The sequence below is a fragment of the Suncus etruscus genome, chromosome 8 (assembly GCF_024139225.1).
Source record: "Suncus etruscus isolate mSunEtr1 chromosome 8, mSunEtr1.pri.cur, whole genome shotgun sequence".
Classification (NCBI taxonomy): Eukaryota; Metazoa; Chordata; class Mammalia; order Eulipotyphla; family Soricidae; genus Suncus; species Suncus etruscus.
The window spans coordinates 23,585,294-23,610,388 of record NC_064855.1 but is presented as its reverse complement, the minus strand read 5'-3'; the positions used below and the strand labels follow the sequence as shown (position 1 = coordinate 23,610,388).

At 37.1% G+C, this 25,095-nt stretch overlaps 1 protein-coding gene and 1 non-coding gene across 2 annotated transcripts in view; both read left to right on the top strand.

Annotated features, from left to right (window-relative positions):
- The window catches only part of DDX10 (DEAD-box helicase 10), a 278,266-nt gene that overhangs the window by 37,913 nt on the left and 215,258 nt on the right, over window positions 1–25,095 (top strand). Inside the window, exons 11-13 of the mRNA XM_049778642.1 lie at window positions 125–212; window positions 5,077–5,165; window positions 9,077–9,542. Of these exons, the coding sequence (XP_049634599.1) occupies window positions 125–212; window positions 5,077–5,165; window positions 9,077–9,542 (643 nt within the window). The remainder of the gene's footprint in view (window positions 1–124; window positions 213–5,076; window positions 5,166–9,076; window positions 9,543–25,095) is intronic.
- LOC126016865 (U6 spliceosomal RNA) lies at window positions 22,724–22,830 on the top strand. The gene has a single exon (XR_007498551.1). It is a non-coding gene; the product is annotated as a U6 spliceosomal RNA (small nuclear RNA).

Below are 25,095 nucleotides of genomic sequence, written 5' to 3'. Positions count from 1 at the left end.
ACCGGGTGTGGCCCAAAAAAAAAAAAAAAAAGATTGAAAAGTAATAGCTGAAGAAAATCTCCACTATGTTCAGTTTCAAAATGTGAGATGTTATAGTTTTAATCTTTATCTTCTTGTTATTAAGAATTAATCCAGAAAAACTTATAGACGTCCAGAAAAAATTGGAATCATTTTTAGCTCAAGATCAAGATTTAAAAGAGAGAGCACAAAGGGTAAGTCTGCTTCAATTTGATACCTGTAGAATCACATTTAGCATTGTTTGCTGCTTCTGGCTTGCATGTTTATACATTAGCTATTCAAATGGCAATTTTCTTTTTTTGGTTTTTGGGCCACACCCTGTGACGCTCAGGGGTTACTCCTGGCTATGCGCTCAGAAGTTGCTCCTGGCTTCTTGGGGGACCATATGGGACGCCGGGGGATCGAACCGCGGTCCATCCTAGGTTAGCTCAGGCAAGGCAGGCACCTTACCTCCAGCGCCACCGCCCGGCCCCAAATGGCAATTTTCAAATAAGTTTAATCTATATACATTTTTGAAAATTCTGCTTTATTGCCTGGACAGATGTCTACTACTTGTCCATAATGCTGTCACTAATGTGTGATTTCAGTCCACAGTGCCTTGGTTTTTAATGAAGTTTTTTTTTTTTGGTTTTTTGGTTTTGTTTTTGGGCCACACCCAATTGATGCTCAGGGGTTACTCCTGGCTAAGCACTCAGAAATTGCCCCTGGCTTGGGGGGACCATATGGTACGCCGGAGGGCCGGAGGATCGAACCGCGGTCCTTCCTTGGCTAGCGCTTGCAAGGCAGACACCTTACCTCTAGCGCCACCTCACCGGCCCGAGTTTTTAGTGAAGCTTTATCAGATTCACTTTATCTTCTTCATAATTCTTTAACACTTTATCTTTATAATTTATAATGATAATTCTTTATCAGATTGTTAACTTTATCAGTTAACAACTTTTGGGTCTGGAATACGGTCAGTGGTAGAGGACCTGGGTTTGATTCCTGGCACTGCCTTCATTTCCCCTTGTCCGTCCCCCCACCCCCAATTTTCTCTTCCAAAGCTACCAACTTTGGATTTCTTCAATAGTTTCAGTAGCTCCTGTTGTTTATATAGGTTAAATTTGTAGAAAGCATAAAACTTTTTATAAGTTTTCTTTTAATAATTTGTTTTCTTTTGGCCACACCCAGTGATACTCAGGGGTTACTTCTGGCTATGCACTCAGAAATCGCCCCTGGCTTTGGGGGACCTTATGGGACACTGGGGATTGAACCAAGGTCTGTCCTAGGTCAGCTACATGCAAGGCAGAAGCCCTACCACTGTACCACCGTTCCCCCCCTCCTTTTTAAGTTTTCTTGAGGAGATTTTCTTATCTAAATATGACTCAGTGACCACTAAATTGCTTTTCATAACTTAGAAATCTTTTTGGTTAGCAAATTCTCAAGCAAGTATTACTTTTATGGAATTTAGTTTCAGTTCTTAGAATGTCTGACAATAGATTCTTTAGAAATGGAAGATATGGAATTTATTTTGAATCGTGCTTTCTAGTCATTGAATTCATAACTATTTGAGTCTCTGTTATTGAAGTTACTCATTTCACAGGTTCTTTTTTATATTGTAGTTACCAGCTCAAAATTTGCCTATGCATGTAATTCCTGTATCACATGACACTGAATTAATGACTGGAGTCTGTTGAGAATCTTGATTTAATTTCAGCAGAGAGATGAAGAGGGAGAGAGGAAAGACAAGTAGCAGGGAGAGGGCATTTTAAATAAATAGAGGAGCCTGAACAGGGAGTCATTTACTAAATAAGACTTTAGATTATAGCTTAAAAACTGGATGTCCTGGGCCCGGAGAGATAGCACAGCGGTGTTTGCCTTGCAAACAGCTGACCCAGGACCAAAGGTGGTTGGTTTGAATCCCGGTGTCCCATATGGTTCCCTATGCCTGCCAGGAGCTATTTCTGAGCCAGGAGTCACCCCTGAGCAAGGCTGGGTGTGACCCAAAAACCAAAAAAAAAAAAAAAACTGGATGTCCAGGGTGCCGGAGAGATAGCATGGAGGTAAGGTATTTGCCTTGCATGCAGAAGGACAGTGGTTCGAATCCCGGCATCCCATATGGTCCCCCGAGCCGGCCAGGAGCAATTTCTGAGTATAGAGCCAGGAGTAACCTCTGAGCGCTGCCGGGTGTGAACCAAAAGCCCAAGAAAAACAAACTGGATGTCCTTGTAAAGTTTGTCCTCATTTATCCTTTGATAGTGTTGGGGTTTGAGCCCATAGCAGGTGTGTGTCCTACCACTGTGCTAGGGCACATTCTTAACCTGCTCAGATTTTATTTAAAGAGCAAATAATACATTTAAAAAATATACTTGAAATAACATTAAAACTTATTTCATGCTAAAAATTTCAATATTTTTGAAATTTAAACTTTTAATTTGAAATTTGAATATAAAAATGGAATATTTAGTGATTTATCAATTTATTAACTTATTTGTTAATAAATCAATACATTATTAAATAAAATATAATAAGTTAATTTACTTTATTAATATAGATATATTTATCTATAATAAGTATTTAGTATATTCAATTTTTCCAGATAAACATTGGAGACTTAATAAGTAATGATGCAATAAAATGAAGTAATTTAGGATCACAAAACTATTAAAGTGGCAAACCTGAAATTTTAACTTTCTTAAGAAGTACTATGATATGGAGTTGGAGAGATAGCACAGCAGTAAGGCGTTTGCCTGAGATGCAGAAGGACTGTGGTTCGAATCCCATATGGTCCCCCGAGCCTGCCAGGCTCGACTTTAAAACCAAAAAAAAATAAACAAATAAGAAATACTATGATACATTAGGAGACATTGATTTAAAAATATATGAGCACTGCCGGGTGTGGCCTAACCACCCCCCCCCAAAAAAAAATATATATATAAGGAAAGTTGTAGAGAGTGGGGATATGGTTCTTCAGTAAAGTATATCCCTGACTCCACTCCAAAATATCCAAAGACCAGTTAACAGATAGTGCAAAGTTAAGCTTCTATAAGTGCATTTTGCCTGAAATCTAATTGAAAGAATATTTATATAAATTGATAATTTTTTTTTTTTTTTTGGTTTTGGGCCACACCCGGCAGTGCTCAGGGGTTACTCCTGGTGTCTGCTCAGAAATAGCTCCTGGCAGGCACGGGGGACCCTATGGGACACTGGGATTCGAACCAACCACCTTTGGTCCTGAATCGGCTGCTTGCAAGGCAAACGCCGCTGTGCTATCTCTCCGGGCCCATAAATTGATAATTTTTGTATCTCCTAGAAATTTCTCTAAACTATCTGGGCATGCAAAGATTTGTGTGCATGTCTTGTCTAACACACATACTTCAAGCTGGGAGTCAATTCTTATAGAAGCTTTGGAATAATGTGCACACTGAAAATAATATACATGAATTTTGATATGCCCTCCATTAATGTATATCTCAAGGTCATTAAATTATTAATCGGTAAATATGAATCATTGGAAGAGTTGCTTTACTGGTTTGTGAAAACAACAAATGAGCTTTCCAGACAAAGAGTATAATATAGCACATTGAAATAAATGATGTGATTGATTGAATGCCACGCTTGGTTTAGCAGAATGGCTAAATTTGTTGCCAGCCACAGCAAGCCATCTAGTTTCATAGAAGAATTTTCTGGCTTTTGATTATAGCCAAGGTAGAACAAAAATGATAAACAACTAGAGTGATGTCTTATGGATGAATGTAAGTAAGGGAAGAATGATCTTAGAATTAAAGCTATTCTTTTTTGTGCCTATAGAGATAGAGGAATGGACTGAAGGTTAGTGTAAGTGATTTGAAGAAAGAATTAGTGTTAAGTCATGAAGTGGGAAGATTAGGAAAATATAGCTAAGGGAATTAAATATATTTCACAAAGTACAAATTTAAAAAAGAAATGGAAATGCTTAGATATATTTTATCATACGTTATCTGCATATTTTATGAGTTATGACAGTTACTTGAAATTGTGATATTGGAATATTATTTAAATTATAATAGAAAAGGGAAAACTTTGGGAATAAGCTTTTGTTCATGATTTTATTAAACTTTACTTTATTATACTTAGATTTTATTTATGGGAAATTTTATATTTTCAATTCTGTAATGATTATACATAACAAATTTTTTTGGTGCTTGATCTATCTTCTGAAATATAAAAGTATTCTACATGCATTTTCATATTTAATTTTTATACATTAAGAATGCTATTATTGGGCGGTGGCGCTAAAGGTAAGGTGCGCCTGCCTTGCCTGCGGTAGCCTTGGACGGACCGCGGTTCGATCCCCCGGTGTCCCATATGGTCCCCCAAGCCAGGAGCAACTTCTGAGCGCATAGCCAGGAGTAACCCCTGAGCGTTACCGGGTGTGGCCCAAAAACCAAAAAAAAAAAAAAAGAATGCTATTATTTCAAATAACTAGAGAAACTTGCAAAGTAGAGTTCAGATTATTATGCATATTATTACAAAGTCTCTTTTTTTCCCTCTTTATACTGTATTGGCACTTAATGGCTTAACTTCTACAATAGCTTTTTTGGGGGGTACATGAGGCTGTATTAGGGCTTAATCTGCTCTCAGGATTACTCCTAGAATGTTCAGAGGTTCCAGGAATGGAGCAAAGCTGATCATGTGCAAGGAAAGTACAGGCCACTACTATCTGTGGCCTCTACAAAGCTAAGACAATAGATATGTGGGCCTTGCAGTGCTAGGGGATCAAATCTGGGGTCTCCTGCATGCAAAGCATGTATGCCATAGCTTTAAGTTATCTCCTTCACCCTAGATTAACATTTTGAGAAGATATTTCTTTTCTTTGTTTTTGTTTTGTTTTGTTTTGTTTTTTGGGCCACATATTTCTGTGTTGAGTTGGTTTAGTTAACCAAATGTAAAGTCTTCATTAATATTAATGTTCTGTAAAAAGGTAGAAAAACCTTGTGTAATGGAGATGTATGCAACTATTTTAGATTAATTTATTTTGCTTTGATAAATTTTATCTTTTTTTGTGACTATATTTGTTATATACTTACAACTTTTTAGTGTTTTGTCTCCTACATACGTTCAGTGTATCTGATGAAGGCGAAAGATGTGTTTGATGTGAGCAAGTTACCTATTCCTGAATATGCCCTGTAAGTATTTCTATAAAATTACAGTTATGAATTTTCACAGAAGGAATTGGTCATCTAGTGATGCTCAGGGGTTACTCCTGACTCTGCACTCAGGAATTACTCCTGGCAGTGCTTGGGAGACCATATGGGATGCTGGGATGATTGAACCCAGGTTGGCTGTGTACAGTACACTTGCTGTATTATCACTCTGGCCTCTGCGTTTTATATCTTTATACACAAACACAATAGAATATTATCCCACAATAAAAAATATGAAATCATGCAGTTTAATAATGTGGCTGGGGGGGGAGAGAGGGAGGGAGGGTGAGAGAGAGAGAGAGAAAGAATGAAAATGAATATATTACAGAATGATCTCTGTAATATATGGAATGTAAAGTAAAAAGGTAAGTGCATAACAGTTGGCCAGTGCTGACAGTGGCAACCCTGAAAATTGGCCTACAAAACTTGTGTTTTCCAAATGATTGTGTTGGGGAGTGTTGGTTGGTGATGGGAAGGGACCTTAAAATATTGGTAGAGGAATGCTGACACTCTGGTGTGGGTGTGGATTTGAAATACTGTATGCCTGAAATTCTGTTACTAACAGTATTATAAATCACATTGCCTAAATAAACATTTGGAAAAAGAAAGTGACAAAAGAAATTTGTTATAGATCTCAGGGAAAAAGTATAAACTGTAAAAAATGAGTGTCAGAAGTTTCTTTTCTTTTATAGGAATGGGGCTGGTTTGGTTTACAACTGGTGGTGATCAGAGCTTTATCCTGAGTGACTCAGGAGACCATGGGGTTCTGGGTCCTCAGAGAATGTTTCTTAGATTTAAACTTTTATTATTATTGTTATTATTATTTTGGTTTTTGGACCACACCCATTGATGCTCAGGGGTTACTCCTGGCTATGCGCTCATAAATTGCTCCTGGCTTGGGGGACCATATGGGATGCCAGGGGACTGAGCTGTGGTCTGTCCTAGGCTAGCACGGGCAAGGCAGATGCCTTATCGCTTGTGCCACCACTCCAGGCTCAGATTTAAACGTGTTAAAGTTATATTGGGACACATGTGTTGCAGCCTGAGCACATACCATCTTCACAACCCGATATGTGGACTTCATAACTAACACATCAGTGTACTTCTCCAAAGCCCATCCTTACACTCTATCTCTTTCTCAAGCTTGTTACTCTTATCTTTCTGTCTCTCCCTTCCCTAAATATTTCTAAATAAACCTGGTTTTACTTTATAAAAAATTATATTTGGAATTTCTGTGAGCTTGGTTTTGAAAGGATTAGATAACAGTTGGTAAGTTTTCCTTGACATCTATAAATGTCTGCAGTCTACATGTTCTCTGTTTTGGCTTAGTATTTGTGGGATTTTTCAATCTTTTGTTATTAAGAGGGAGTACTCATTTAATTTACATTTTCATAATGTAGTACTAAATTGTGTTAGCCTTTTTAAATTGAAGTAACATTTGCTTCAATTACTGTATAAGTTGTAGGTGTATGGCATCTTAATTAGACATCTTTGTTTACTGCATCATCATCATCATCATCATCATCATCATCATCATCATCATCATCATCATCAAAGCTTTTGGTTTTATCTATACCAGTAGACCCTTCTTACCACGATTTATCTACCTCCTGTTCCTTGTCTCTATACTGTCATTTTAATTTTATAACCTGTTAGATTTTGTCTCATTCTTTTCTTAAAAAAAACTTCCACATGTGACTGGAGTGGTAGCACAGTGGTAGGGCATTTGCCTTGCATGTGACTGACCCAAGACAGATGTAGGTTCAATTCCTGGCATCTCATACATTCCCTGAGCCAGGGGTGATTTCTGAGCTCGAGTCAGGGTTAACTTTTGAGCACCTCTGGGTGTGGCCCCAAAAAACCAAAAACAAAACCAAACAAAACAAAAACCTTCCACATGTGAGTGAAACCATAAGCTTGATGTGAGTGAGGTATTAATTTTTAATCTTCATGTAAGGCTGAATTTAATATAACAAGTAATTTGCATAATGTAACATTTAGAACTTTAAATAGTAATAATAGGCTGTGAGTACATTTTCCTTGTACCCAGTTCAGTCCCCAGCACAATATATGGTTTGTTCTATTGAACGAAATAAACTTTAGATAATAATAGTAGGCCACTGACTTGTGTTTGGGTCATATATGGAAAGGCACCAGTGGATAACATATTTAATTATTTGTTAACAGTTTTGACTACAATTCACTGTTAGGGTTATTAACTGATTTTTCTGCCTGGTTTGAAGGTTTTTGTTAGGGGGAAGGCATTTGGGTTATACCCTGAATTGCTCATAGGCTGTTCTGATCTGCCCAGGAGTAATCCTGGCATTGCTCAGGATACTGACCATATGTGGTGCTAGGAATTGTATTGGAATCAGTAGTATTCAAGTCCCTGGTACTCTTTCTTCCAGACCTGCTATGTGAAGTTTTGTCCTGGCTTTTGATACACTTAACTGAGATATTAGCAAATCTGAGAGGCATAGGTTTTATTATTATAGGGTTGTATATAGGAGACATTTTGCTGCTACAAATGACACTAAGTCTCACAGCTCAGAGCTAAAGATCCTTTCTTTTTATTTGTTATGCTAAGGGAAGGCAGACAATGAACCTGAGTCCAGTTACGGGTACATTTTAATTCAATGTTTTAATTCAGTTTTATGACTATATTAATGTACATAATTTCCTTACTGAATAATTTTTTTGTTTCATTTTTGGGCCACACCTGGCAGTGCCCTGGAGTTACTCTTGATTCTGTACTCAGAAATTGCTTCTGAGGCTGCAGTGATAGTGCAGCAGTAGTGTGTTTGCCTTGCACGAGGCTGACCAGGTTGGGTCTGGGTTCGATCTTGGCATCCTATATGGTCCCCTGAGCCAGGAGTGATTTCTGAACACAAAGCCAGGAGTAACTCCTGAGCCTATGTGTGGACATTGTTTTACATGCATTGTATCTGTGAATTTACTTAGTTATTTTTCAATTATATTTAAAAAATTTTTATTTTTATTTTTAGGGTTTTTTTTTTGGAGGGGGAGGGATCCACCACTCAGTAGTGCTCAGGGTTACTCCTGTATATGGGGATGACTCCCAGGTATGATGTGTGGGCAAAACATACTGTGTTGGAAACTGAACTGGGTACAAGGCAAGTATACTCTCAACCTGACATTTTATTCTTACCTGTACTAGAGAAGCTCTTTATCATTTTATTTTGCCTGTGAGAAAACTCAGTTGTTGAAAGATCAAATCATGTCTTTTGATCATTCAGCTAGTAGATGACAGTCAGAATTTCCAGGTTGCAGATTTATTTCTGGGGCCACATTGTTAACATAATTCTTAATTTCTATGCATTCTCATATAGGAAAAAGACATTGGGAACATGTTGGATGCATACCCCACTCACCCCCTTCAGGGTTACTTCTGGCTCTGCATTGAGGAATTAATACTGGCTGATTTAGCAGATTTTTAGCTGCTAGCAAGGCACATACCTGTTATATTATTGCTCCAGCCCCAACATGCTATTTTAAAATATAAATGATTATGCCCTGTTCTTTATATCATTTGTGAATCTCTCTGTCTGAGGAAGCAGAGACAAAAAAGTCACCTTGGAAATTGTCAGACCCAGTATTAGAGACTTTATTTTATTTCTGATCTTAGCATCTTTATTTTATGTCATGTTAGCCTCTTCATGAAAAATAGGGTGTCACAATGTTTTCTGATAAGTATTTGGTATATTTGGTTTGCCTTTTGGATCATCTTACATTGTCAAGATTGAGTTATCTTAGAAATATTTTCTTTACAATAAAACTCTAAAAATAGCCATTAGCTTTAGAGAAACTGTTTGCTAATATCCATAACCAAACTATCAGAGTATTGATATTATTTTTGTTTTCTCATATTTAAGATCTCTTGGTCTTGCTGTGGCACCAAGGATAAGATTTCTTCAGAAAATGCAGCAACAATCCACTAAAGAATTGGAAGTGAACCAAGACAATAAAGGAATGGAGTCAAGGGTTGCCACCCTCTGTAATGATGAAGTGGAAGAATTTCGAGCCTACTTCAATGATAAAATGTCTATCCTTAAGAAAGGTGTCAAAGAACCAGAAGTGGCAGAGTATGGACTTTCTGATGGTGCTAGTGATGAAGAGGAAGAGGAGACAGAAGATGAAGAAGTAGAAGAGAGACTGGGAAACTCTCAACCCCAATCTGTTTCTCATCCTAAGGAGGCATTGAAGATAAAGGAAGTGCCTGTGCAGTTCTTAGACAGCGAGGAGGAGGATGTGGAGGAGGAGGAAGATGGACTTGATTTCTTGAAGGTCAAGCGACGCAATGTGTTTGGGTTAGACCTTAAAGAGAATGAAACATCACAGGTAAGTTCCCTCAGCGGACCTCTGTCATTCCTCAGCACTTCTTACTAAGTATTGCTTTGGGAAACTAGGAATTCAAAAGAAAGATAAATTTGTAGAAAATCTTTCTTTTTAATGAACTCCTCCGTATTTAAACCTGGAATAGGTGACTAAGAATGCTCAATGTTCATGATCTTTGGGAACTGAAAACTCTCATTTACTGGTTTTCTGAAACATCTTATTTTTGTTATAAGTGATAGACATAACATTAGTTGTTTTTTTGCAATAAAAAATTTCAGGGATAGAACGACTTATTTAATTTGATTTCACATTCCCATTGCTTAATTTCCAGTGTTATCTCAGCACCAAAAAAGTTCCTTCTTCTCAATACTTCTGTCTTTCTCCTCCTTTCCTCTTTGCCCACTGTAACTTTTACTGCCCAGGAGGTTTATTTTCCCCTCTAGTTTGTTTGTTTTAGTGATTCTTATTTCACATGTGAATGAAACCATTTAATGCATTTTTAAAAATAGCTAGAGAGCTGACAATAACATTCAAGTTGTGGTTTCCTGGATATGATGTGAGGATTCTTCACTGTGATTTTTAATATATCATATGCTGATTTAAATTGTTATAAATGTTCCTGACAAAGATTTAATTTCTCTAAATGCGAAGTTTACTTTCAACATCAGTTCAGTATTCTAAATAGAGGACCTGGAATTTTTTTTCTTTTCATGTATGTAATATTTTTATTGTGGTAGTGATAGTTTTCAAAAGTGCAGTATTTTCAGGCTCTAATATAATTACAGTATAGCTTCCCCCTAAATGCCAGTATTCCTTCACCACTTTCATTTTTTAATAACCTTTATTTATGCACCATAATTACAAACATGTTTATAGTTAGGTTTCAGTCATAAAAAAAGAACCCCACCTTCACCAGTGCAACCTTCCCATTAGTAATGCTCCCCATCACCATCCTCCCCCATTCTTTGCCTGTATTCAAGACATTCTATTTCTCTCACTCATTACCATTGTCATACTAGTTGTTAGTGTAGTTTTTACATTTCTGCAGTGTATTTACTGCATTTCTCTAACTGCACTCAACCACTGTTGTGGTAAGCTTCATATCATGGGCCGGCCCTTCCAGCTCTCATGTCTGTTATCTCTGGGTATTATTACAATAATGTCTTTTCTTTTTCTTAAATCCCATAGATAAGTGAGACTATTTTGTGTCTGTCTCTCTTTCCTCTGACTTATTTCACTCAGCATAATAGTATCCATGTCCATCTCTGAATAGAAAAATTTCATGACTTCATTTTTTCCTGTTGACTCCATAATTCCATTGTGTATATGTATCACAGTCTCTTTAGTCATTCATCTGTTGAAAGGCATCTAGGTTGTTTTCAGATTCTGGCTATTGTAATAGCATTGCAATGAATATAGGAATGCAGAGGGCATCTTTGTATTGTTTTTTTTGTGTTCTGGACTAGAAAGGCTGGACTAAATGGTATTAGTGATGTGGTGCATTTTTTTCTTTTTCTTTTTTTTTGGGGGGGCACACACATGGCAGCACTCAGGGGTTACTCCTGGCTATACACTCAGAAATCTCTCCTGCAGGCTCAGGGGACCATATGGGGTGCCGGGATTCGAACCACCGACTTTCTGCATGCAAGGCAAACACCTTACCTCCATGCTATCTCTTCGGCCCCTGGAGCATTTTTTTAATGCGCTTATTTTGGCCATTTGTATTTCTTTTTTGAGGAAGTGTCTGTTCATTCATGTCTAGTCCAGCCTTTCTGGAAAACAATATGAAGATTCCTCAAAAAAATGGAAATTTAAAAAAAAAACTGGAAATTGAGCTCCTATATGATCCAGCTATACCACTTCTAGGGATATATCCTAGAAACACAAAAATACAATTCAAAAATGCCTTCCTCATACCTATATTCATTGCAGTGCTATTTACAATAGCCAGACTCTGGAAACAGCCAAGATGCCCTTCAACAGATGAGTGGCAAAAGGAACTGTGGTACATATACACAATGGAATAATATGCAGCTGTCAGGAGAGATGAAGTCATTAAATTTTCTTATACATGGTTGGCTATGGAAACTATTATGCTGAGTGAAATAAGTTAGAGGGAAAGAAAGATACACAGAATAGTCTCATTCATTCAAGAGTTTTAAGAAAAATTAAAGACATTATTGTTATAATGACCAGAGACAATAGAGATGATGGCTGGAAGGACTGGCTCACACTATGAAGCTCATCACAAAGAATGGTGAGTGTAATAATGTTCGTGTACTAACTACACTAACAGCTAGCATGACAATATCAAGGAATCAGAGAAGTAGAATGCCTGTCTCGAATACAGGCAGGGGTGGGAGAGGTTGGAGGGGGCATTGGTGTTGGGATTGTTGCACTGGTGAAGAGTGGTGTTCTGTTTATGACTGAAACCCAACTACAATCATGCTTGCAATCCTGGTGCTTAAATAAAGATTTAAAAGCAAAAAGATTTCACATAAAAAAAAGATATCCTGTGTAGGTCAGCCTTTTTTTTTTTTTTTTTGGTATTTCAGAATATAAATGAAAATAGAATTGTTATGTGAACATCTGTTACCTAAGAATTGATTTATATGATATACTATAATAAGTTCTGTATAAAATAGCTATGTAATTTTTATAGTAATACAGTTGAAGTATTTTGACATATGCCAAACATTTTGGGGCAGTTGGCAGGACTGAGATACTAATTTTTTAGTTTTTGGTTTTGCACTTTACCCAGTGCTGGACATAGTTGAAATGATTTTCTTTAACTGAAATATAAAAATTCTTTTCTTATTTTTTCTCCATCTAGTTGCCAAGTTTTCAAAATTATTATTTATTTGCATTCAATGATCACAATATCCTTTTTCATGTTTTTAAAACATTTTTGTTGAGTTTGATTCTATCTGTAATCTTCGTTTCTATTTTGCCTTTACCCTTGGTTTTATTATTTATTATTGCATTGCATTTGAGGTGGTGGTGGCTGCTTTTTCTTTTTTTTTTTTTTTCTCTTTTATTTGTTTTTTTGAGCATACACTAGTTTTGAGCAGTACCTAGTTCTTGCTCATGTAGCATGCCTGTTAGTACTATGGGGAACATATATTGTGCTGGGGATTAAATCAGGATTGGCTGCATCCACGGCAAGTAAGTATCTTGCATTATCTAGCTCATCCCATTCTTACTTAATTTTAAAGGTCAGACCTGGTAAAGAAAATTAAGCAAACCATATAGATCTATATAAAGTGAAAAGTAATAGTAACATTTTCCAGGATCAATTAGTGTTTTTCTCTCGTAACTGCTTTTTCAGACTTTGCTGCCTTTCTCTAGATATTTTTGTCGCTCTTGTTTTGGAATTATCTATAGTGAGAACAAATAGACACATGAGAGAACTGGCTTAATTATGTATTTTGCAGGCTGTTGTGTTTTGATCATAATTTACCTGTCATTTGGTAAAGTGTCAAAGTTTGTAGAACTCAGTTGAGGGTAGGAGCCAGTAGATATACTTTGGATTGCAAATTACAGGGATTTTACTCAGTAATGTTTACTACCACTGATGACTTATGTGGTGTCTTATACTTGTTTCATCACAAGGTCTCACTTTATCTTCATGATAGGAAATGTAGTTATTTAAACAAATTTTTCAAAACTTTGAGTAATTTTTTCTAGGGTGAGGTTGGTGAGATTTGTGCTCAGATCTGTCTCTGATGTAAGTCAGTCAATTTTGTTGGCTTTTTTTTCTTTCTGCACATTATTTACATGTTGTTTACTTTCTGATACCTATAATGATAGCAAGGCGAGGAATTTTAGTCTCCTTTTGTTTAAGATTGTTGTCCCAAGTCCCAGTGACCACTTCGGTCTAGGGATGTAGCTCAGCAGTAGAGCACTTTGGGATAGAGATGTAGTCAGCAACAGAGCAAATGTTTTACATAGGAACAGAATTTACAACAGAATTGATATACTAGTATTTTTGGACTTGGACAGTGAGAATAAAGGTATTGAGTTCTAGGTACAAGTGATGCCATGTAGAAAACTACTTTCTACTGTCATCTTCTATTTGACAGGACCATGGCTTTGCTAGAAAGATAGCTTCCTTAGCAAGGAGGAGTCCTGAGGATTAAGTAGTAAGAGATGGGTTGGAGAGAGTTTTGCCAGTGATCATGTCCCAGAGGCAGAAAGAAGTAAAGCTGGTTGACCTTCTCCTCTAGGCTGGAGATTTGTTTTGCTACTTTCATTGGAAATTGGGTAGGTATCTAAGAAGTTGATCTCCTGGGAAACATTATTAGAGAAAAATGTGACTATAGAAATCAAAATTTATATATTTTTATATAGAAATATTTTATATTTTCTTACATGTATAAAATCTCTGAAAATATACTTTTTCTTTCACATTTTATTTTAGAAGTGAGACTGATAAGTAAATTAAGCAAAATTTTTAAAGCTCTTGAGCACAGATCAGGAGTTTGTTAGTTTTCTTTGGGGTCATACTTATGGGTTATTCCTGGCTCTGCACTCAGGGATCACTCCTGGAGGGACTTAGGCATCACATGGGGTGCTGTGGATGAAACCCAAGTTGTCTGCATGGAAGACAATGGCCTATTCACTGTACTTTCTTCTCAGGCTCAACACAGATCAGTTTTAAGATATGAATGATCCTTATAGATCATTTTTTAGTACCTTAAATATCTGGAATATGTTTACATTGAGTCTTAACAGTTTAGCACAAAATTTGTCCTATTATAAGAATTTGCTATTGGTATTGAAGTGCAGATGTGGTAACTTATTAGATCATTCTAAGTATTTTCTTACAAAAATATCTTCAGTTCCAATTCAAGATTCTGATACATAGGAACTAGAAAATTTTTTTTTTGGGGGGGGCAAACCTGGTGACGCTCAGGGGTTACTCTTGGCTATGCACTCAGAAATTACTCCTGGCTTGGGGGACCAAATGGGATGCTGGAGGTTCGAACCACAGTCTGTCCTAGGTTAGCATGTGCAAGGCAGATGCCCTACCACTTGCACCATTACTCCAGTCCTGGGAACTGGAATTTTTATACCTCTCTGCTCTTAATCTTTTCTTTCTTTTCTTTCTTTCCTCTTTTTCACTACAATTACTGAGTGTCTGTTAGGTTTCAGGTATTGTGAACTAGAACATGTTCATTTTTTTTCCTGGGAGAGGGAGAGTAATGGGCCACACTCAGCTGCTCAGGGAACCATGTGCAGTGCGAGGGATCAAACTAGGGTTAATGTGTATAAGACAAATGCTTTAATATTTGTATTATCTCTCTGGCCCTGGACTTGTTATTCTTGAGTCATGAATTGACCTTGATTGTTAGGATACACTCATAATTAAGGACTTCTCAGTTATCATGTTCTTTTGTTCTATCTGTATCAATAAAGCAAGTGCAATAGTAGAAATTTATATGATAGCTTCTCTCACTTATGAAAGGTTCATTTTCAGATTGTTGACTATATAGACTATTTTTGAATCTAAGCACAAAATGTTTACTTATTACTTAAAAAATTAATGGATGGTTGTTCTTTTGGGGTCACTGGATTTAGGTTTTCATTTATTTCCCCTTGGCTATTAAATGTCTAGCTATATTCTTGTCTTTCTGTTTTGACTTTATTCTTTTCAATGTATGTTTTCAAACCCAACTTCAAAGGTCCTTGCTGAATCAAGATGATAGAGGCACTTGTGGAAATTAATATCCTCTTGGTGACAGTGGAATTAAATCTTATTTGCTTTGATGTATTGTTGTTCCTTACTACAAGAGTTTGCAGTCTTGTTGGAAACTTACTAAATGAAGGCTTTACATGAGCCATAGAAAAATTTATTTAGCAACTGCTTCTCTGTGCCAGGCATTATGGATATCAGTATTGCCTGTCCTCATGGAGTTATGGGCTGATGGCCCATAACTACTAGAAAGATGGACACAATACATATATATGCATTCTAGTTTAACGTCGTTCTTACAGCTTTTCCTATTGTTGTTTTGATGTCTGGGGGTTACATACATGCATGTGAGCATGTGCACGCATACACACAGACCTAGGAAGATACTTGCCAGGAATTACCCATTTGGTTGTGGTGCTTGTATTTTTGTGTAGGGATCACACTCATTCTGATTGTGATGCTTCTGGTTGTAGTGGTGGCTGTGGGTCACGGAGGTGCTCCTAAACCAGAGTTCTCAAACTCAATTTACCTGGGGGCCGCAGGAGGCAAAGTCGGGGTGATATTCGCAATAAAAAATCACATTAGTAAGAAAAAAAATCGCATTAAACATTTGCATACCCTGAACTGAACTGCTTGGGGTATGCTAATGTTTAATGTGATTTTTTTACTAATGCGATTTTTATTGTGATTATTCGATTATATTATTATTCGATTATATTATTATACCGAATAATCGGTAAGCGAATAATCGCTAATACTGCGATATTTGAAGGCCAGCCGCTGGCCACAAAATGTTGTATGGAGGGCCGCAAATGGCCCGCGGGCTGCGAATTTGAGACCCCTGTCCTAACGTTTTCATAAAGATTTTCACTCTCTAGTTGCAATAGTTAAATATGCCTGGCTTTGACTTTGGTGCCACTGGCAGTCGTCACTTGTGCCACTGGGATCACAGGTAGTATTGGACTGCCAGGCATAAAGAATAGAGCTGTTAGACTGTATTAAAAACATTCAGTAGTTAGGCACAGTGGGTAGGACTTTTGCCTTGCACTTGGAAGACCTGTATCTTGCACTTGATCTCCTGTATCCCTGAGCCTTATAGGAGTAATTTCTGAGTGCAGAGCCATGAGTAACCCTGAACACTGCCCTAACCAAACCAACCAACCAACCAACCAACCAACCAACCAACCAACCAACCCCAAAGAAACAAGCAAAAAACCCACCAAGCACCTCAGAGCATTTACTAGGACTCAGAATCAAACTTGGAACTTCTTGTTTGCAAGGCAGATACTCCAAAGCACTTGGAAAGTTGGTGTGTGATAGGTATATGACTAGAAGATGAAATATCTTAAGAGTTTTTATGTCACTGAGATTTTGATTCTCCTTAAAGTCATACATAATTTAGAACAGAGACTAATTTTTTAAATACATTTTTATTTTTTTGTTTGGATTTTTTTTTTGGGCCAAATCCGATTGTGTTCAGGTCTTACTCTTTTTTTTTTTCCTTCTCTTTTTTTGTGGTGGTGGTGGTGGTGGAATGAAGTGGTGATAGTGGTGGGTGGTGGTGGTGGTGAGATCTTACTCTTGGCTCTGCATCAGAAATTATTCCTGGTGGGCTTGGGGGACTGTAATGGATTCCAGGGATCAAACCTGGGTCAGCCATATGCTAGGCAAATATCCTACCTGTGATACTATTCGCCAGTCCCAAATAGACTAATTTTAACCAGAAGAAATTTTCAGTTTCTTAATTTTCTCTTTCACAATGGCAGCTTTATTGCTTTGTTGAAATACATTCTTGAATAAAAACAATTTTTTTAAATATTGTTTTAAAAAACACTTCCCCTCCCCACCCCCAGCCCTTCTTATAGCACTATACTTTAGCTTTGCTTTGTACTCATATTATGTATGAATCTTTCCTGTTGGTTAATTGAGCAGGAATTCTGGGCTGAGTGTGGGGAATGAAAGAGATCCCTCCTGGGAGCTGATGCAAACAAACAGATTGGTCAGTACAGTTGCATTTTAGTCAAGTTCAGTAGGTCCAGCTTTGCCTATGTATTAAAAAAGTGTTATTTTTTTCCTTAAGGCAGAGTTAGAGTATAAACTTAATATGCTAATTTATGATGGTTTTAGGTAGTGCTTCTGGAGCTATCTTTGCTGAATTTAATTTCTAACCTGTCACCCATCTACAGTGGTGTGAAACAGCAAAGTTTGTGACTGAAAAGGTGAGACAGACACTTATTTTCCTAGCTCTTTGCTTTCTCTATGGCCTTCTCCTTTTAGGTTGGGTTGTTATTTTTTTACCTCTCCCTATCAACCTCCATTTATACTGTCTTGTGTTTATAGGTTTATAATAGAATATAATAGTCTTGTGGGATGTTTGAGTGTGTGTGATAAATATTGTGTAGTAAATGGAACATACTGTTGGCTATTTGGAGAACTCTAGTTTCTCTCTAACCCTTCTCTGCCTTCAGGTTTTTCTGATGAATGGATTTGATGTGGAAGGATAACATCACAATTGAGATTAGAGAGTTCCTTGACCTTTTTGGTATTGGGCTCCTTGTTTAGATTGTGTACTTATCCCTTCAGAGAAGGGAAGAAGATTAAGAAAAAGACTGGGAAAGTGACTTCTGGTAGGCACACTGACTTGAGGATGAAATTTCCAGAAGATGAGTCTCTCTGACCCTAAACAACATTTCTTGTTTGTTTCCATAGTCTGTGCAGGGTCATTCAAGTGTTATAGTAGATACTTCATGCTTGCTTGTAGCATGGGGTCATTTTCTACAAATGAATATCTCCCATGGCATTCATCAATAACACTTATCCTGAGTATCAAAACAAAACTATAAAAACAAGCTCATCTTGAACAAATCACTACTAGAAACATTTACGATGCAATTTCCAATAATCTGGATTTCTGGGCTCTCTTTTTGAGCCATTGGTGTATACCATGGACAGCAAAGTTTATTTGAAGCAGGTTCATCAATCTTTGGGCATATTTCTCCTCTCAGCAGTTCCCCTGCCCCCAAGCTTGTTGCTGTTTTTAGTTTGTTTTCCTTTCTTATTTTAGTTTGCCTACAGGCTGTTGGAATAGAGGTGACAGACTGTTCTGATATACTGTTGGGCAGAGAATCTGCTTGGTTTTATTTGACTTAATAAATGATTGAAAAGAGAATGATGTTTTGTTACAGTTCAAATAAAGCCAATACAGTGGTGATTCTTTATAGTGCATTAACTTTGAACTTCCAAAACAAGAGTCATAGCGGTATTGGCACTCTAAAGTCCATGGACTATATGATGAAAATCCTAAACATGAGATAGAAATCACTTATTGCAGCTTTTCTGAGAGCACATAACACATGAATTATATTTCAGGAATTATCTTCTGGTGCTATTTTTTTCTTGAAGATTCATTCCTTCCCCTCACATTGGTGGAATAAACAAATCAACTCATTTCTCAGTAATAGTCATCATAAAACTTGCCTCATAATAAGAATTCTTATCTAAGTTGGTTTTCTAAATTAAAATGACATACTTTTTATTACATCATTGGGTGATCATGATTAGAATAATTCTTTCACCTGTATAAATTTTCATACCTATTGGTTTCTATCATAGGAACCCAGAAAGCAGAGAAAATCTTTTCTTTCTTGCACCGATACCTAATTTTGGAAGGCACCCTAATTTCAGAATGCTTGATAGTGGAAATGCTTCCATATTCCATAAACTGTAAGTGCTTGCTAAATACTTTTCTCGCCTCTGCTTTATTTTGTTGTCTTTGTATCTTTTGCTCTATCTGGACTATTCCTATCTGCTGCTGTTTCCACAAAGTAGAACTTTGCAAGTCAAAGAGCAGGTAAATTTCTTTCAGTTTATATCTACTCTCTACAGGAATCTTCTCAGATTGGGCCTTTTTTTTTGTCTATAAATAGAAGAGTTGGCTTTTAGTGGATTTTACTTTCTTTTATTCTTTTCTATTAATCAGTTATTATTTTTGTTTGTTTTGTTTTTGAGCCACACTTGGCAGCACTAGGGATACTCCTGGTTCTGTGCTTAGAGTTACCCTTGGCAGGCTTGGGGGACCATATCGGCTACTGTGTATCAAAATAGTCAGAAGCATGCAAAGCAAATGCCTTTACCCCCTGTGCTGTATCACTCCAACCTCATCTGTTAACCAGTTTTTAAATTGACTCAATTTCAGGCACATTGAGTCATATGGGTTTCATAACTATTGAGGCATTTTATTTAATGTCTTGGTTTAAGTATTGTTTTTAAATGAGCATTGTTGATTGGTAGTCTATTTGTAAAGTTGCCCTCTACCAAAAGAAGGGTGTGCTTTTATTACTCCTGAATATGCTATTAGAGTCTGGCTAAATTGCCAGTGTGACTCTTAACACCAGTTTAGCTAACAAGTTCTCCAGATGGTTTATAAGTGAGGACTTTATTTATTTGTTTGTTTCTGGGTCACACCCGATGGTGTTCAGGGTTTACTCCTGGCTCTGCACTCAGAAATCGCTCATGGTAGGCTCAGGGAACCATTTGGGATGCCGGGAATTGAACATGGGTTTGTGCTGCATCCGTCTCATACAAGGCAAATGCCCTACCACTGTGCTATTGCTCTGGCCCCAATAAGTGAGGACTTTATAAATGAGGACTCATTAAATAGTGTATCTTGGTAGGAATTGTGGAGTCACTTGTTTTTGTATTTATTTACTGAATAAGGAACAAATAACTTACAGGTGTGAAGAACTGTGAAGGTTCTGGGATTGTTACTTTGTATTTAGATCAGAAGATGCCATATGTTTTCCTAGACAACTTTGCACAGCTTGTGTTTGTTTTAGCCCCCTGTCTTGCAGGTTCCACAAGGGTCATGTGCAGGTGTGTCTATGTTGGTGCCATCTCAGGGTAGGTTTGCTATATACCCCACAGTCTTAGAAGAGGGCTGCTGGTACATCTCTCATACCTTCTCCTCATAGGGAGACTTGACTAACAAATTGAGACCGAATCTGGTGTCTGCTGCTTTTGCAGGTCCCCTTTTATAAGTGACATCCTTGAAGAGATAATCTGGAAAAGACATCACAGACCATGGTGATTGCCTCATAGAAAAATCAGGACTCTTTACATCATTGCTTTTTTGTTCTATTCTTCCAAATTGCAAAGAAAGGCTATTGGATTTTCACAGTGTTGTCAATCACAGTACCTCAATAAAATGGGAAATAAAGGGAAAAAAAATCAACTTGAGTTCCTGAGACACATATTGTGCTTTGAGAAAATAAATGTGTTTATTTGATAAAATGGAGGGTGGTAACTTGGCTGAAACCAATTCAAGGATGCAGAACATTTACTGAATGACTGGTATTCATTCCCTCCTAGCACTGAGCACATTGACTCTCATACCATTGATTTTCCTCACTATACTATATTGTGTACCTTAATGGAAGCAGGGAATGTATATTCATCTTTGTGTTTTACTGTTTGTCAGCACTGCCTGTCATTATTGTTAGTAGCTGTTTGCAGAATATGAGTGAGTGACTAAATAATTTAGTAGAAACTAATTCAAATCTGGTTGATCTATTATCTATTTATTCAGGTTTCTTACCTCAATTTGAAACTTTACAGTTTTATAGAATAATGTACTGGGAACATAAGGCTCAGAATATATTTGTGACTGAATGAATTAATCTTCAATAGTAACCTTATATTGGTTTTGAAAAACTGGGTTCAAGACAGGATAGATAATCATATGTGACCTTATTCCTAAATTTGAATTATTCCATCCATCTTTTTCTTTCTCTATATATTGATTGCATTGAACTCTAGAAACTTTCTTGATGATAATCTGTTTCTTAGAAAAAAATTTAACTGAGGAAGTTTGGTGGTTGTATCTTCTCATAATATTCATTAAGAGAATTCCTTGGTAAAAGCTAACTTCTCATATTGCAGCTCAAATATTTTATTTTATATTGGGTTTGCTTGAAGAGATTAGATTGGTATGCTAATGAGCATTTGGAGATCTTTGTGTGTGTGTGTAAAGCTGTGCTAATGTATATGTAAAATAGTTCTTTGCTTGGAGGGGTTGAGGTGTCAGGGCTTAAATTCAGGGCCTCATACATGCAGAGTTTGTTTTTTACTTCTGAGCTGCACCTCTGAGGTCTGGGTAGATTTGGGACTATGTGTTTATGCCACTTTGCCAGAATTCATTTTAAAATTTTCGGCTGTAGTTGTGACTTCAACTGAAGACTTAATCTTGGCTGAAACAATTAATTGGAAGTAGACTTCTAGTTTGTCAGTGCCAGCACACATGCTCCTCCATGTGTAGTTCCATTTTAGTTTTGTTGTCCCCACGTATAAGAAGCTTGGAGAAACAGTCTAGACATTATCAGGCAGTACCTGACTATCTCTTTTGATTACTCACAGCCACCAAAATGATATGAGTTATTTTAAGCCAGAAATATGAAAGTGGAATTATTTTGGCAGGTCTGCATGTTCACATCTGTGTTGGATTTATTTATTTTTGCCAAAGTGTATTTTAGTAGCATAAATAAGAAAAATGATTCATAAGCTTTTCAAATCTGCAACTCCAACTGGTTTATATTTGATTATATTCTCATTAATACTATTAATTTAAATGGCTTTGTGTAGTTTTCTAGGAATTCTTTAAAAGCAAAGTTGAGGGAGATTAGTTTCATTTCAGCTGGGGACCATTTTTTCCATTTGTGCCTGTGGATTGAATTGTACAGTGTGTGAAATGTAAAGCCTTAGCAGAAGCCAAGAAATGGTTATTTAATGAGGCTATTTATAGCTCTAGTTTCTCAGGTCAAAAGACCCCTCTGGACTACTTAAAACACCAACTTCTTTTTAATTCTGTTGATCTCTGTAAAAAACAACAACAACAGCCTGCCAGCTCCTTAAGGGACTCATTTATTCCGACTTTTCTTGAAACAATTCAGTGCCCAGACCCCAAAGTATAAAAATACTGAGCTTATGAGCAGAGAGGGTAAGCATATGAGATTGTGTTGTTTGACCTTAAATATCTTCTGGTTCAGTTTGTCTCTGTAATTAGTCAAATGTTTCTCTTACTCATTTTTAATGGGCATGTTACTGATCAGATAGAAAACAAATCCTATTCAGGAAAGTTACATAGTTGTGGAGATCACAGATTCTCTCTGGAAACATTAAGTGAATCACATACAATGTTTTATGTTTTCTTTTAGTAATACAATTTTAAAAATTTGGGCCAGAGTCATAAAGATCTTTGTAGAACAGGTCAGGTGTAATTAATACAGAAGTTTATCTTGGATTTGATAGATTGAGAAAGAGGGAAAAGATGAGAGTTAATAGAATAGTTCCTCTATCTAGAAAACCCTAAAGATGCTACCAAAAAGCTTCTAGAAATAATAGATTCATATAGCAAAGTGGCAGGCTACAAAATTAACACACAAAAATCAATGGCTTTTTTATATACTAATAATGATAGGGAAGAAATGGACATTAAGTGCTCGCTTCGGCAGCACATATACTAAAATTGGAACGATACAGAGAAGATTAGCATGGCCCCTGCGCAAGGATGACACGCAAATTCGTGAAGCGTTCCATATTTTTAAAAAAAAAAAAAAAAAAAGAAATGGACATTAAGAGAACAATCTCATTCACATTAGTGCCACACAAACTCAAATATCTTGGAGTCAATCTAACTAAAGATGTGAAGGATCTATACAAAGAAAACTACAAAACACTGCTCCAAGAAATAAGAGAAGACACGCGGAAATGGAAACACATACCTTGCTCATGGATTGGCAGGATCAACATCATTAAAATGGCAATACTTCCAAAAGCATTGTACAGATTTAATGCGATTCCTCTGAAGATACCCATGACATTCTTCAAAGAAGTAGATCAAATACTTCTGAAATTCATCGGGAACAATAAACAACCTCGAATAGCTAAAGCACTCCTTGGGAAAAGGAATATGGGAGGCATTACTTTCCCCAATTTTAAGCTGTATTACAAAGCAATAGTTATAAAAACAGCATGGTATTGGAATAAAGACAGACCCTCAGATCAGTGGAATAGGCTTGAGTACTCAGAGAAGGTTCCTCAAACATATAACCACCTAGTTTTTGATAAAGGAGCAAGAAATCCTAAATGGAGCAAGGAAAGCCTATTCAACAAGTGGTGTTGGCACAACTGGTTAGCCACTTGCAAACAATCGAACTCAGACCCCCAGCTAACACCATGTACAAAGGTAAAATCCAAATGGATTAAAGACCTTGATATCATATCTGAAAATATAAGGTATATAGAACAACATGTAGGTGAAACACTACATTGAGACTAAAGGCATCTTTGAGGAGGAGACAGCACTTTCCAAATAAGTGGAAGCAGAGATAAACAGATGGGACTATATTAAGCTGAGAAGCTTCTGCATCTCAAAGGAAATAGTGCCCAGAATACAAAGGCCACCCACTGAGTGGGAGAAATTATTCACCCAATACTCATCAGATAAAGGGCTAATATCCAAAATTTACAAGGTACTTACAGAACTATACAAGAAAAAAACTAACCCCATCAAAAAATGGGGAGAAGAAATGAACAGACACTTTGAAAAAGAAGAAAGGCAAATGGCCAAAAGGCACATAAAAAGATGCTCTACATCACTAATCATCAGGGAGATGCAAATCAAAACTACTATGAGGTACCACCTCATGCCACTGAGATTGTCACACATCACAAAAAAGGAAAACAAGCAGTGCTGGCGGGGATGTGGAGAGAAAGGAGCTCTTTTTCACTGCTGGTGGGAATGCTGTCTAGTACAACCTTTATGGAAAGCGATATGGAGATTCCTTCACAAACTAGAAATTGAGCTTCCATATGATCCAGCTATACCACTCCTAGGAATATACCCGAGGAACACAAAAATACAATACAAAAATCCCTGCCTTACTCCTATATTCATTGCAGCGCTATTTACAATAGCCAGACTCTGGAAACAACCAAGATGCCCTTCAACACATGAGTGGCTAAAGAAACTGTGGTACATATACAAAATGGAATACTATGCAGCCGTTAGGAGAGATGAAGTCATGAAATTTTTCTATACATGGATGTACATGGAATCTATTATGTTGAGTGAAGTAAGTCAGAGGGAGAGAGAAAGATGCAGAATGGTTTCACTCATCTATGGGCTTTAAGAAAAATGAAAGACATTTTTTTTTAACAGTATCTCTTTTTTCTTTTAAATTAATTACTTTGTTTTTGGGCCACACCTGGAGGCACCTAGGGGTTACTCCTTACTCAGAAATAGCTCCTGGCAGGCTTGGGGGACCATTTGGGATACCAGGGATTAAACCTGGGTTCGTCTCAGGTTGGCTGCTTGCAAGGCAAAGGCTCTACCACTGTGCTCAGCCCCCTGAGTGATTCTTTTTAATCTTGAGCTTTTTCCTCCTTAAACAAGGTAAAAACTCATTAATAGTTCAGGGTGACAAAAGCTAAAATTAAAAAAAAAAAAAAAGGCAGGCTGGAGAGATTTAGCATAGCTGTTGGGCATTTGCCTTGCAGCAGCCAATCTGGGTGAGACCAGGTGCTCCAGGCCTCTTGCATCTCAGCATTTCTAGTGGGGACAAAATCCTTCACGAGAGGAAAATGGATACAGGAGTGGTCGAATATGAAATATGAAATAATGAGACCACACAAAATAAATTGTATGGGGACCCACATCTTTAATAGACTTGAATACAAGTCTCTGGTATGAAAGGCATTTCTGCATTGACAAAAGGCAGGAGGCCTTAAAATATACATATCAAAAAACTAGCCAATACAGGTGAAAAGAATCCTGAACTAAAAGGGAGGAGAAGGGGGTGTTCTAGT